Source organism: Sardina pilchardus, chromosome 19 (assembly GCF_963854185.1).
Source record: "Sardina pilchardus chromosome 19, fSarPil1.1, whole genome shotgun sequence".
Taxonomy (NCBI): domain Eukaryota; kingdom Metazoa; phylum Chordata; class Actinopteri; order Clupeiformes; family Clupeidae; genus Sardina; species Sardina pilchardus.
Genome location: NC_085012.1, coordinates 9366140 through 9378639, shown reverse-complemented (window position 1 = coordinate 9378639; position 12500 = coordinate 9366140). Strand labels below are relative to the sequence as shown.

The 12500-nt window shown below is 40.8% G+C and overlaps 2 protein-coding genes across 3 annotated transcripts in view; one reads left to right on the top strand and one right to left on the bottom strand.

Annotated features, from left to right (window-relative positions):
• The window catches only part of tlcd4a (TLC domain containing 4a), an 18988-nt gene extending 11708 nt beyond the window's left edge, over positions 1–7280 (top strand). For both annotated transcript variants that reach the window (XM_062521820.1, XM_062521821.1), the window contains exons 6-7: positions 3332–3405; positions 3799–7280. In XM_062521820.1, the coding sequence (XP_062377804.1) occupies positions 3332–3405; positions 3799–4120 (396 nt within the window). In that variant the 3' untranslated portion in view covers positions 4121–7280. The remainder of the gene's footprint in view (positions 1–3331; positions 3406–3798) is intronic.
• A 1173-nt stretch (positions 7281–8453) lies between these two features.
• Positions 8454–12500, bottom strand: part of LOC134066052 (holocytochrome c-type synthase) — a 4431-nt gene continuing 384 nt past the window's right edge. Inside the window, exons 2-7 of the mRNA XM_062521222.1 lie at positions 11964–12109; positions 11688–11866; positions 11218–11366; positions 10874–10993; positions 10457–10543; positions 8454–9779 (exon numbers count right to left, since the gene is read on the bottom strand). Coding sequence (XP_062377206.1) covers positions 9581–9779; positions 10457–10543; positions 10874–10993; positions 11218–11366; positions 11688–11866; positions 11964–12081 — 852 coding nt within the window. The 5' untranslated portion in view covers positions 12082–12109 and the 3' untranslated portion in view covers positions 8454–9580. The remainder of the gene's footprint in view (positions 9780–10456; positions 10544–10873; positions 10994–11217; positions 11367–11687; positions 11867–11963; positions 12110–12500) is intronic.

Below are 12500 nucleotides of genomic sequence, written 5' to 3'. Positions count from 1 at the left end.
GACCTCTTTTTTCTCTACATTTCTTTTTTTTTCTAACTTTCTTACGTTGTTTTGGAGTCCTTCCTTTCAAGCGCTTCTCTATTTTTTTTCAGTGCATTTGGTTCAGAATATTCCATTAATACATACAACTGTGTTGTGCAGTCTATCTTTTGGATTTGGAGAGTACAGACATCTGAACCCCACAGATAGACAAGTCTAAGCACAATCAATAGTTTTTATTTGCAAAGGCCTTTTGCTGAGCCATTGAAATAAGAATGCAGTTTAGTAAGGCAATCATGTAACTCCACTTACGTTGAGTAAGCACTCAAGACAAGAAATCTAGAGCATAAATTAACCAAACACTTCTACGCAGTTTATTTATAGCACAAATCGGCAGCCTTAAAATAGCTTTGCTTATTTTGGGTGGTGCTCAAATCAGCGGCACAGTGGTTGTCCATATACACACTTTACAGAATTTGAAGGGAAAAATAAATCTTAAGTTAGTACAGTTAAAAGCAGAGAGTCCTTTAGTTTAAATGTGGCCTAGCATCTCAACTAGAAGATTCGGCGCTTCTTTTGTTTCCACCAATGTTTTTTTTCTCCCCCTCCCCCCATTTCGTAACCTCCTGAACGCACTTTTTCAAGTGGATGGGCTGTAGACCATACTGTCACTGGAACATTACATGACTGCTGCACTTTGGTCCCACCATGGCCAAAGTTGGTCCACAAAAAAAAAAAGGAATGTTTACTGATGAAGTCTGATTTGGATTGGCATTGACATCTTCCATGGAAAAACAACAACCCTTTTTAGCAATGACGACATTATCGACAGAAACAGCAATCTAGAGGTCTCTCATGTTGTGTCATTTTTGTACCTTGCAAAAAAAATATGTTGTTTTGCAAATCGTCTTCACCAGTGTGTTGTACCCGTTGCATGTGTTTGGTGTAGTTTGTTTTGCGATAGTATAGGTAGGTCATAATACTAGGTAAATATATACATTTTTATTTTAAATTCAGCTTTAACTTGCCACCTGCTCATCACCTTTAGAGAGATCTGGCTCAGTTACTCTCAATGTTTGTAAAAGTATGCAGTTTTATACAAATAGATTAAACTAGAGGAAAGCACTTCTTTTATCGGTCCGTTTTATCAGTCCCTTTTTAACACTGATTATAACTCCTGTTGTGATAGGGAGAAGAACATCACCCCACATTCTTTTATAGTTAATCTTTGCCCCGAATGAGACATTCATCTACATAAATAGCTCAAGTGGATGACATAAACAGTCAACTTGCCAACCCTGCCCTAGAGTACACAATAGTCTCATTTAGGATGACATTGGCTATCACAGAACATACAGTAGCATCTGTGTTTAAGGTCACAAAAACAAACACAAACTTTAGCTAGCCTGCTGTAACGTTGCTTGTCGTGATGATCGGTGTTGTACGTAACATGACCTTTGTGTCAGAAAGTTTACCTGTAGCCTCTGTAACCCAAACGCTGGGTTACTGCCAGCGACTTTGGTTGTTCGTCCTTCTGTCGCACTCTCACTATTTTGTCCGAGCTCTGTGTGCAGTGGGGTCGTTTGAGTGATGCATGTCAGTCAACGCACAATAATAACAAGTAACTAGTCGTCAGTGTCGTTACCTTCTTTCTTTTCTCTCTTTACCTTTTTTTTGTCCTTTTCTTTTGAGTGTATCTGCACTTGTGTTTCCTGAGAATCTTCTGTCTTGTCTGTCCGTGCTTTCTGTGCTCACCTAACATGGTCTCCTTTTTGGAAAATAACGCTGCCCACCTCTGACCTGAAACAAACAAACAAAAAAAATCAAATCAAATCCCTTCATGCAAAAACTACCAGAATGATATGTTTAGCTTCATTTGATGGGAGGGGGTGGGGGTGGGGAACAAACAATAAACAATAGAGAAGCCAGACTTGACTGATCTAGACTTGAGGTCCTTCCTGTCTTGTCTGCTGTTGTTGCTGTTGACGAGCTCTAAGCAGAGAATGTAGCCCAGTCACAGTATGGACTTACCAGTACCTAGCGGTACTAGCATGCACATGCTGGATATTTCATTTGACCTGCTCTCTGGTGAAACTGCAGTCATTTTTTTTCTGTGCCCTTCAGCTGAGTAAGTATGTGCTAACCCACTGCCTTTTATTTCAGACTGCAAGGTAAGTTGAAAATGTGAATGGTGACTTGAACATCAAGTGTTCATAAAGTACTGTTTTCATTTCTTTGTCTTGGTCTGCAGAGTCTTAAGAGCTTTTATTTTAAGTTTGAATGGAATTAGATTACATATAAACCTCAAAAGCTCCACTCAAGGTTATTTTTAGAAAGTCATTGTATGTCTAAAGACTAGGTACCTTTTTATGTTTTCATCACTATTTTCCCACCTGCATGGCTCTATTGATTGATGGCTCTCCTTGAAAGCGTAACACCTGCAAGTGGTCTTGTTTCGGTGGCATAGCGTTTTATCTGTTGGCTATGTATTGATGGCAGCATGGCTCACTCTTTCGGGGAGGCCATTTCAAATGAGCACCTGTTAATTTCAAACCATATCAATGACTCACTTGTTTACATTCAATTCAGTCCAAAGTATAATAACAAGAGAAGAGAGAATGCCAGTGACAGGAATACACTGTCTGACCTACCTCTTTTCAATATAATGATAACTCATTATTGGAAAGCTCTGTTCAACAAAATGATGACTCGTTTTTGGCTTGGGAATCTCCTGAAACACTTCATAGCAGTCATGATGAGCTAAATTCAGTATTCAGCATTCAGTGCATTGTACTGGTGCAGACCTAATGGCAGAAGCCATTCTTTTGCAAAGGTGCAGTCATTACAATGTTTGTTCACTCTATCAAATAATTTGGAAATATCTAAGCCTCATTTCTGTTTTTTTTTTAAAAAAGAAAAAAACATTTCTCTTCCTGACAAGAGATATTCCATAGTTCTATTAATAGAACACAAAAGCTAAAAAAAAAAGGAGTCAGATCCCAGCTTAAATGTGGGTGAATACGCCTTAAGGAAGTCTTGCCTCTGAAGTGAAGTCTCCTGAGACTTAAGTATCTTTCAGTTCAGTTTTAATCGGCACCATTAGCCCTACATTCCAACGCTGCTCAAAATTAGAGCAGACTTTTTGGGAGATCCATCCCTCATTTTAATGGCAGTCCTGCCATAGAAGCCCAGTGGAGAATAGAGCCTCTGTGTGGGAGACCTCTGGACCACCTTTTGTGAAATACATGTGTCATCCAGTGCACTTGATGGACATTTCTACGTTAATATGAAGAAGCTGTCTAACGTGATTCTGTCCTGTATCACTGTCTCTTCCTCACTTTGTTTCTTCCAGGGCCAAGGAATGTTGCCTTATTTTGCTAACTTCCGTCTGCTTGCAGAATTTTCAACCCCATGTGTTAACCAGCGGTAGGTACTCACAGACAGGGTGACCCAAGGGCAAGAGCATCACTCCGTGTCAGACTGTGAATAACATGTCAGACTAGCTACACATATCACAAACAGAGACACCATCTTGCATGCCAGATCCAAACTTACTGACTTATCTGAAGAAGCCTCCAATGCTCCCATACTGTAAAAATGGTTGTAGATGCTCAGTTCTCCTAATTTAGCCTACTCATGTTTGCTTGTTAGTGCATGTGAGCTATGCAGATTCCTTTTTCTCCTACTTTGTGTGATATTACAGCATGGGCCTGTTTGGGCCATGAACACCAGAGCTGAAAACTGTACGTGACCAGCTGTCTCCGCAGCTGCCACTCATGCCAACCTCTCCTCCTCTCCTCACCTTGTGTGTTTTTTCAGCTGGTTCTTTGAAGTGTTAGGTTACCCCAAATCCTCAAGGCCCAACATCGCCAACGGGATGATGATGGCGGCCATCTTCTTCCTGGTGCGGATCGCCGTCATGCCTGTCTACTACAGCCGCATGTACTCGGTCTACGGCACCGAGGCCTTCTACCGCGTCCCCCTGGGCGGACGCGGGGCCTGGATCTTCTCCAGCTTCTGCCTGGACATCATGAACATCATGTGGATGCACAAGATCGCGCGCGGCTGTTACAGGGTGATGCGCTCGCGCCACAGGCCCAAGCCGCCGCCGCCGCTCCAGGAGAACGGCAAGGCCGACTGAAGACGTTGGAACTTCGCTTTTTAAGTACGTCCCCTCTGTTCTCTTTTGGATGGAAGGACTGAGAAGAGATTCTGTACTCTTCTCAATGCACAACATGTTTTTTTTTTTTTTTTTTGAGGGGGACTGGTCTCTTCTGGTCTGGCCTCGTTGGCATGGACTCCTCTTTTTACTGCAGTCAGGTTGAAAACTGCATTCTGGCACTCACATGTGAAGGCTCTCGACCTCTGAGAGCCCCCTTCCAAACGAATTCTCTCAGCCCCCTGTCAGCAATACTCTCAGTGCATGGCCAAGTCCTTTTGTTTTGTTGTTGTTATTGTTGTTGTTGTTTTCTTTCAGTGCATTTCGAAATGGCTCGTGACGACCTTGACCTTGACCTTTTCCGTTTCCTGATGACTCGCACTAAAAAGGCCACACAGCGTTAGACATTACACTCTAGAGACTCCTGTGACAACGGAGTGTTGTTTACTTTATGAAATGAAGTTGTGTGTGCACATCTGTATCCACCGTTTTGTATTCATGTTATGGTTGCCTAAAAATTATTGGAACATAAGAGGGAATCGATTCTCAGACGATTTTTTTAACGCGCCCGAACAATGTTATTCCCCCGCATATTTCCCCACCCCAGTATACGATAATAGAGAAGAAGTTAGGAAACCAATGCCAGGTCTCCGAGAAAAGCTAAACCCAGGGGAATGCAACGCCTCAGAGAACACTGGTCCCTTTGATGTTTTTGTTGGGGTTACTTAGGAAGATTCAGAAAAGGTCTACCCAGCTGTCTCTGGCACAGCTGGGCCACAAACTTTCAGGAAATCATTCATCAGCCACCGACGGTATGATTTCCCAGAGCCGAGAGAAAAGGTTGAAATTCTAGTCTCGCCAGTTTCTCTGATTTCGTTTGTTTTTGTTTGTTTTGTTTGGTTGGAAAGTGCACTTTTGCAGGTACTTAAAGTGGATATGCCATATTGCTCACCAAGTAATTTAGGATGTAAAAATAAAGGATTGTAAGGCCTATAGAGGAATATATTCCTTGAATGATTCACTCCCCCAAGAGATTTGGGACCGGTCTTGAAACACATGAAAACCATACCCTGTACGGAATCTGATGATATGTCACAGTGGTGCAATATCATTAATGCTTTCTCTGTACTGTCAGTAGTTGCATGCTGCAATGTTGTCCCTTGAATTGCATTCTTGAGAAAAGGTTCGGTGACATTGGTCAGAGGTGGGGAAACTAGGTGTTTGAAATTCAACTTTATGTCCTATACATGTACTCCAATCAGCTTGAATTCTTAAAAGATAAATTGGTGGAAGGTTACAAGGGATATATAGACTATGAAAAAAGACTAAACTGAGAGTTAGTCTATAGTGAATGTGCCCTTTGGGCTACTGTGAGAGCGTTTGGTTCATGTTTTAATGATCAGTGTGAAGAACTATGTCTGCATCATACACATAATTTATTTAAACCAGTTATACACTGGAGTCGCATGTCAATTATAGTACCTACATATTTATTATTTCAAAAGGAAATGATATATGGATTACAAAGGTGTTTGTGATGTATTTGTAGATAAACAGTATATTTAAGGGAAGAGTTCACAATACCATTATATTCCTTATATGATCAGTTGAGAATGTGTCCGATTGGAACATTTTATTGTAGAGTACATATTCTATATGCACATGTGACATCCAGCAAACAGGTGGGGGTGTCCACTAATGTTTGAAACTTGTATTTTACAAAATGAAGAGTATTTAATAACAATGAAAAATAAATATTGGGAGGCTTTTTTGTTTTACAATGGAACAATCCAGCGAAACTGTACTTGAATTAATACCCACACCTTTCACCCCTGTTAATTGTCTTTTAATTACGTCTGCACAACTTCAGTCAGCATTTATGCCTCCATGGTTTTCAAATGATTTTTTTTCTGGTTGCCTTATTTTCAAACATTATTTTTATACAGCACATTACTATTTTGTTACAGTTTGTTCAGTGTTCATGTGTGCAAGTAGCTCCCACTGTCTTTTTGTATGATTTCTATGCCTCTGTTTATTTGTCCTATCAAAATGTGATAAAATACAGGTCAGGGAAATTAAAAGAGGAAATTATACAGGAGAAATGTTAAACAATTTACTTACCAGCCCTACCAGCATAGCCTATGTCTTAGCATGATTTTACCAAATGGTTGTTTGTTTTTATGTGAAACATTCAGACTCTAAACAAGCCAAACTGTTTAATAAGAAAACACGTTGATGTAAATGAACATTTTGTCACACATTGCATGCCCAGCAGCATTGCCAGATATTAGTTTGCTTGCATACTGTACAGGGACTTGAGCACTGTAAATCATGCCAAATAGACTTTAGTAATATGATTATATATATCTAGATGCAATGAACTATACATATGTGTAGTTTCCAATGTAGTAAAAACAAGGGCATGTTCATTCCTCGGCAGTGCTTTCATCTTAATTTTATACCTTTAGATTTGCAGTGTTTTGTAGAATAGTCAGAATTTTCATAAACCAAGGAAATTCTTTTCTTTTTTTGTTTAAAGTGGATTAAATGTAATTGTGTGGGAATGCATGAATGAGTAATCTCAGCCAATATATTGCATCGGGTGGATTTAGACACTTGACCTATAACTTCACGTCCAGAAAATGTGACACAATATTCTTCTTACACACATCGTCAAGTTTATGTTCGTTCACTGAAAAACATGCAAAGCAGTAAAAGTGCATTTGAAGGGGAGATGTCACTTATTTATATATTTTTTTTCATTTTATTCGGTGGCATATAGGGTTAGTTTCATTGAGCCTTTGCAAGACAATACTGTATACATGTACAGAAGAGGTTTTGTTTATATATAATGTTATGTTTTCTTTAAGTCTTTGTTGACCATGGGTAACTCCTTGTGATGTGATCTCTAGGATGTTTAAACCCGTTAACCAAAGTGTTGAGGCCTCAGTAGTCTTACTCCTGGGGGGAAGGACCGTTTACCTGATGGAAGGCCAGCACAGTTATTTGTGAGCACTGGTTCTATTTATTTGTTGAACTTCTTGTTTGTTTTTGGTTGTTTTTCGTCTTAATTATAAAAACTGACCTTGTAAAGCCATTTGCCTCAATAAAGCAATACATTCATGATCAATTCACCTTGAAAGTGTTGTGGATTGCTGTTTGTTAATAGCTGTGAAAGGGTGTGTACAGTTTGAATGGTAACATCATTGATCCATAATTGCACTTATAAAGGCTGAAGTCATAGGAATGAGATGGTTGGTGGTGTAGGTGGTTTCAGATTTATCTATTTAAGATTTACAGGCTAACACCAATTGATAATAAAAGGTAAGTGCAACTACTGATGACCTAACGAGCGGTCATATTTTTTACATGTTTTAAATTCAATCTCTCATCCCGTTTGTGGTTCTTAATTTAAATGCCAAAAATCACATTACTCAGTTCCATGTTTACACTGACACCCCGTGGCTTTTCACAGAACTGTAGGAAATGTGTGCACGTTACATCAGCTAATTTTACTAGTGTTACTTAACAGACCAATTTTAGAGTTTACTGCTGGTGGAAAGGTACAGTACATTGTGGCATCCTTTACAATTTGTAATCACTATTTATCTGAGACAACACTTTACCTACACAGAGATTTCTGATGGAAGTTGTCAGTCCATTTGAAACATTAACGAGGATAGTTTATGTTGCTATTAAGTACTGATGCGTCAGTCTCAGTCTTAAGGAAGACTGTTTGACTGCTTGCTCAAATGACATTTCTTACTTGATGTGCACAATGTAATTTCTTCAAAAGTCCATTACTACAAAATGTCCATTTTCCACTCAAATAACCGAATGAAGGCCATATGAAACAGTCTGTGGTTGGCCGATTTGCATGTTGGACAGCAGGGACCATTTATTTAAAAAAACATCTGAATATTACTATGCAACAGGCCAGCTCGAGAGTTAGACCTCGTGACGGTCAATGGCCAAGCTTGGGACATTCACCGAACTGTGGAAATATCCGACACCCGACATTTCCAGTTACAACAAGGCATCCAATGCTAGTTTTTCATCTTAATGTAAGCTAAGCTTCAAAGTCATTTTAATGCTAAACTCACTTGAAATAGGAAGGTGCACTTTCCCAGCCAAAACGTGCTGAAAAGGTGCAGCAAGCCATCCGTGGGATGTACTGTAGGCCAGTTATGTAAAATACAAATACTCCGCAACTGTGGGGGAAGCACAGTAGCAAACAATAATAATAACAATAATGACAAAATCAAAAAGGTCACACAACTTTGACCTAATAATCAGACACACATGAAGAGCCAGCTACTTTGAGGGTCTGTGTTTTATTAGTTTGGTAGTAAGAGATAAAAACCGTTTGGGTGACATTTTCTTTCACAGTTATGGAAGCATCAAGAAACCAATCGAAAGAAAAAACAGATAATAAATAAGATTGTGTAAGAGTGATATTACAAAATGTTGCTTTTGCACTAAGCAGATGGGGCTATATTACTGGCCAACCACAACAGCAAAGAATACAGTCAAAACTGATAACGGAACAGATTCCCTTTTTGAGAGAAAAGAAATGATCACAACCACCAGTATGTTGGAAGATTTGAGCCATGTAATTAGCTATAGACATACAATACCTTCTCTTAGATACCGCCCCCACCCTCCCGCCCCACCATCGTCATTCAGTAATTAAAGCTCTTCAGACCTCTACTTACAGCACAACAGCACTTTGAGTCTACTGTGCATTGAATAGAAGTCCTGCTTTATGTCTTGCTCCATGCCGCCAACACAAGCTATATGATTACCAACCGGGAGTGCAGTATGGTGGACATTTTCAGCTGCTGCTTCATGAAAACACCGCCTTACTCGGGACAAGATCAGGTAACTCTCACGCAAACCTCACAATCAGTAAAACCTCACTGTGCGTTTGAAAAGCTCTACTTTGATAATAAACTCTGCCAGATAAGAGTCACCCTGTCCAAAAAGCAAGACCTCTCATCACTTCTTATTACGTTCGAATTACACCACAACTCTAATAGCTCAAAGTATCACTCAAACAAGCTGTTAAAAAAGATTTGTACAGTGAGTGACGACTGCACATCGAAATATGAAATGGTGTTTCACAGGCGTTCTTGGAAGATAGAATTATACACAGAATGCAAGGAATCATAAATCTGATAAAAGTCAACTTCAGCAACAGAGGTTGTTGGGTTTTTTTCTCTCTGGAAAATGTACAATCAAGCTCTTTTTGCAGCGAAAAAGGCCAGAGATTATTCTACCTAGAGCACTAATAATTCACAAATCTGATAAGAATCTATCAGGTAAATGTCTTAAAACTGAGATGAGATAACCGCTGTCATTGTCAGAGCACATATTATGCAAGTCAAAGTTTTTTTTTGTTGTTGGTGTGTATTTGTGTTTATCGGTTTCGCGCGTTCCATTTCACGATGTCCAACGCCACCATGCCACCCTCACCCTATCCCACACGGCGCCCATCGAGTCGAAGGCCGGACGCACGTCCAGGATGGAGAACTGGTAGGTATCTTTGTCCACATCGCCGTCATAATAGTCAATCACATATCGCACCTCCTTTCCACAGCGGTCTACAATCCAGTCATGTCTGTCGAATGGCAACTCGTACCTGTAAGCGGGAGAGAGCAACAAGCACATTAAAAAATGTATACAGTTTTAGTACTTCAACCACTGTGTTTTTTCATAGCCACTAAGAAAACACTTTCAAAAGCCTCTCTATCACATGAACTGTTTAGCGTTTTCACACTCTTCCCCCGTAATGATAAAGGAACAGGTCTTCTCTTCACACACTTCACAACTTCAAGCTCATGGGTAAAATTGCATCCTTTCAACCCAACCCTTTACAATGTGCTCTAAACTGTCATTCTAAAAACATTTGAATGTTTATGTTTAAAACCAGTTTAGCACCAGCTACATAATTTTAACAAAAAAAAGGAATACAAAGCGTGGAATACAAAGTTATCACAACCACATGGTTGCACAGCCATTAACTAAGTCTGAGAGAAATGATGACTGAAATTCCTGATGGTAGTGTAGGGAGTGAAGGCAAGGGGTGAAGTGCCTCACCCCTCCTCAAACCCGCTAATCAATTGGCTTGTTTTCAAACCTACAGCCAGGTCACACATCTTGTGAGTGATTGGGGCCAAAGAGGCGGCAGTTTTTTCATTCTAACTTTTTGCCTGCGGCAAGCTTTAAGATCACTGCGCTATGTTCATCCAAGCTTGACATGTTGACGTTCGTCTGGAAAGCAGTCACCCTCACAAACATCTCCCTGCCAATGCTTACCCCATCCAGTGCCGTAGTCTAGCCCGAGGTGAGAACTCCTTTGCCTTCCCGCCAAAACGCTTGAGGGATGGCCCACACGGACACTCTCTGCAATAACAGGAACAGAGACTTAGAACGGGGAAGACATTGCGAGCCAACATACTTAATCAAGATAGATAGCTACAGGACCAGAGATTTAGAACGGAGGACAATATCAGCCAACGTACATAATCAAGATAGATAGATAACAGGACCAGAGACTTAAAACGGAGGACAATACCAGCCAATGTACAGTACATAATCAAGATAGATAGATAGATAGATAAATAGATACTTTATTTAAGGAATGGGGGAGTTGGGATAAGATAATGAGGCTAGGTTAATGTGGCTAGCGAATGTTAGCAGACATGGTATGGGTGCTAGTGTAGGGATACTCACTCCGCATGGAGGGCCTCCCACTTCAGGATCTCCTCCCAGGCCTGCTCGTTGTTCCGGTTGTGGATTCTGATGATGTTGCTCATGTCGTCAGGAGCGAGCTCATCCTCTTTCCAGCGCCAGCTAGGGAGAAAAACATAACATAAGCCTTCTCTTTCCCCAGCAAAAACAACATATGAACCAGTGAAGCCTACATAATCTCTTAACAATGGACATTAATATTCAGTAAAACAAGAATATGTCAAAATCGACACGAGATCAACACGAGAGACCATCATGGGCTTCTATTGACATGGAGGGAAGTTAACTACAGCACTTGTGGACTAATTGTCACTAACCACACCTACCCCTTCCTCAGCATGGCATTCCAGAACATCTGCTCGGAGGGATACACCCAGTTTTTCTCTGTTCCTGCGCGGGGGATTTTTGACTCCTGTCTGCCCAGGTCAAGTGAGAAGGGCTGGTCAGGGGCTGGGACTTGATTAGGAGGTGGCATCTGGACGGAGCAAACACACACTCAAACTCTCACGATACACTCAAATGGTTCCAAACTCTTAGACTGAGAGCTCCCATGACTAACATTATACGTGAACAAAGCACATTCTGATGTCTATAATTCAGTAAGGCTACCTCCGTACAGGTGTATTGACATTGCAGTCTCTCTAGTTGTCAGTGTAAAAGCAGTTTGGCTGCACACACCCCCTTAGGAATTTAACCCATTGTGTTCAAGGCAAAACTCCCATACGACCATGTCTCATTCTTATCAGAATCCACAACCCTTTGCTGAAGCTGATGCTGACTATTTACATATACTTACCATATTTGTTGGGTCAATGTCACCTTTGGGTCCTAGTCCTTGAGCACCTGCTCTCATAGGACACTCCACAAACTCATATGCCCGGTCCTGATGGACTGGTCCCGGGGCTGCAGCCGCAGCAGGAGCTGATTGGTGCATAGGACACTCCGATGGAGGAGAGACAGGTGGCGATGGAGAAGCTGAATGAAAAGACAGAACAGGATGTTAAAGATGCTAAAGAGGACACTATTTGAAGGAAACACAATTTCTAAAAAAAAAATCCAAAATGCGACTCACTTTGTTGGGGCTCTCGATGCATGGGGCAGCCTTGAGGTGGGGACAGCCCGATATTTGGAGCCACCATAACAGCCTCAGCTTTGACCGTGGGAGCGGGATTTGACATTGTCGAGCCCATGGCTGCAGACTCTTTAAATTACCTAAACCTACAGTCAAACACAGCAGAGCTGTAACGAATCCTTCAAAAAAAATTAGCATCAACGGCCTCTGATGTAAATCCACCTCGCGAAACAGCAGTGCAATAAATTGAGAAGGAAAGTTAACTCCCGAGTGATACAGAGGACTTCTTGGAAAGAAGAGGTTGGTTATTGTTAGCTGCTAGCAGCTAACGTCTCATCTTAGTTAATTATAGATAAACTGATAGGTAGCTGCTACGGTAACCAAAGAACCTTCTTTACTATCCGCTTTAACCCTCTCTGCGTTAACTTTAGCTTGCTAGCTAAGCATCATGTAACTTAGATAACGGTGTTGGGAAGACACAAGCCTCAAATTAATCGTATACAACAACGTATAGACAATTCACGCTAGTCCTTTGTA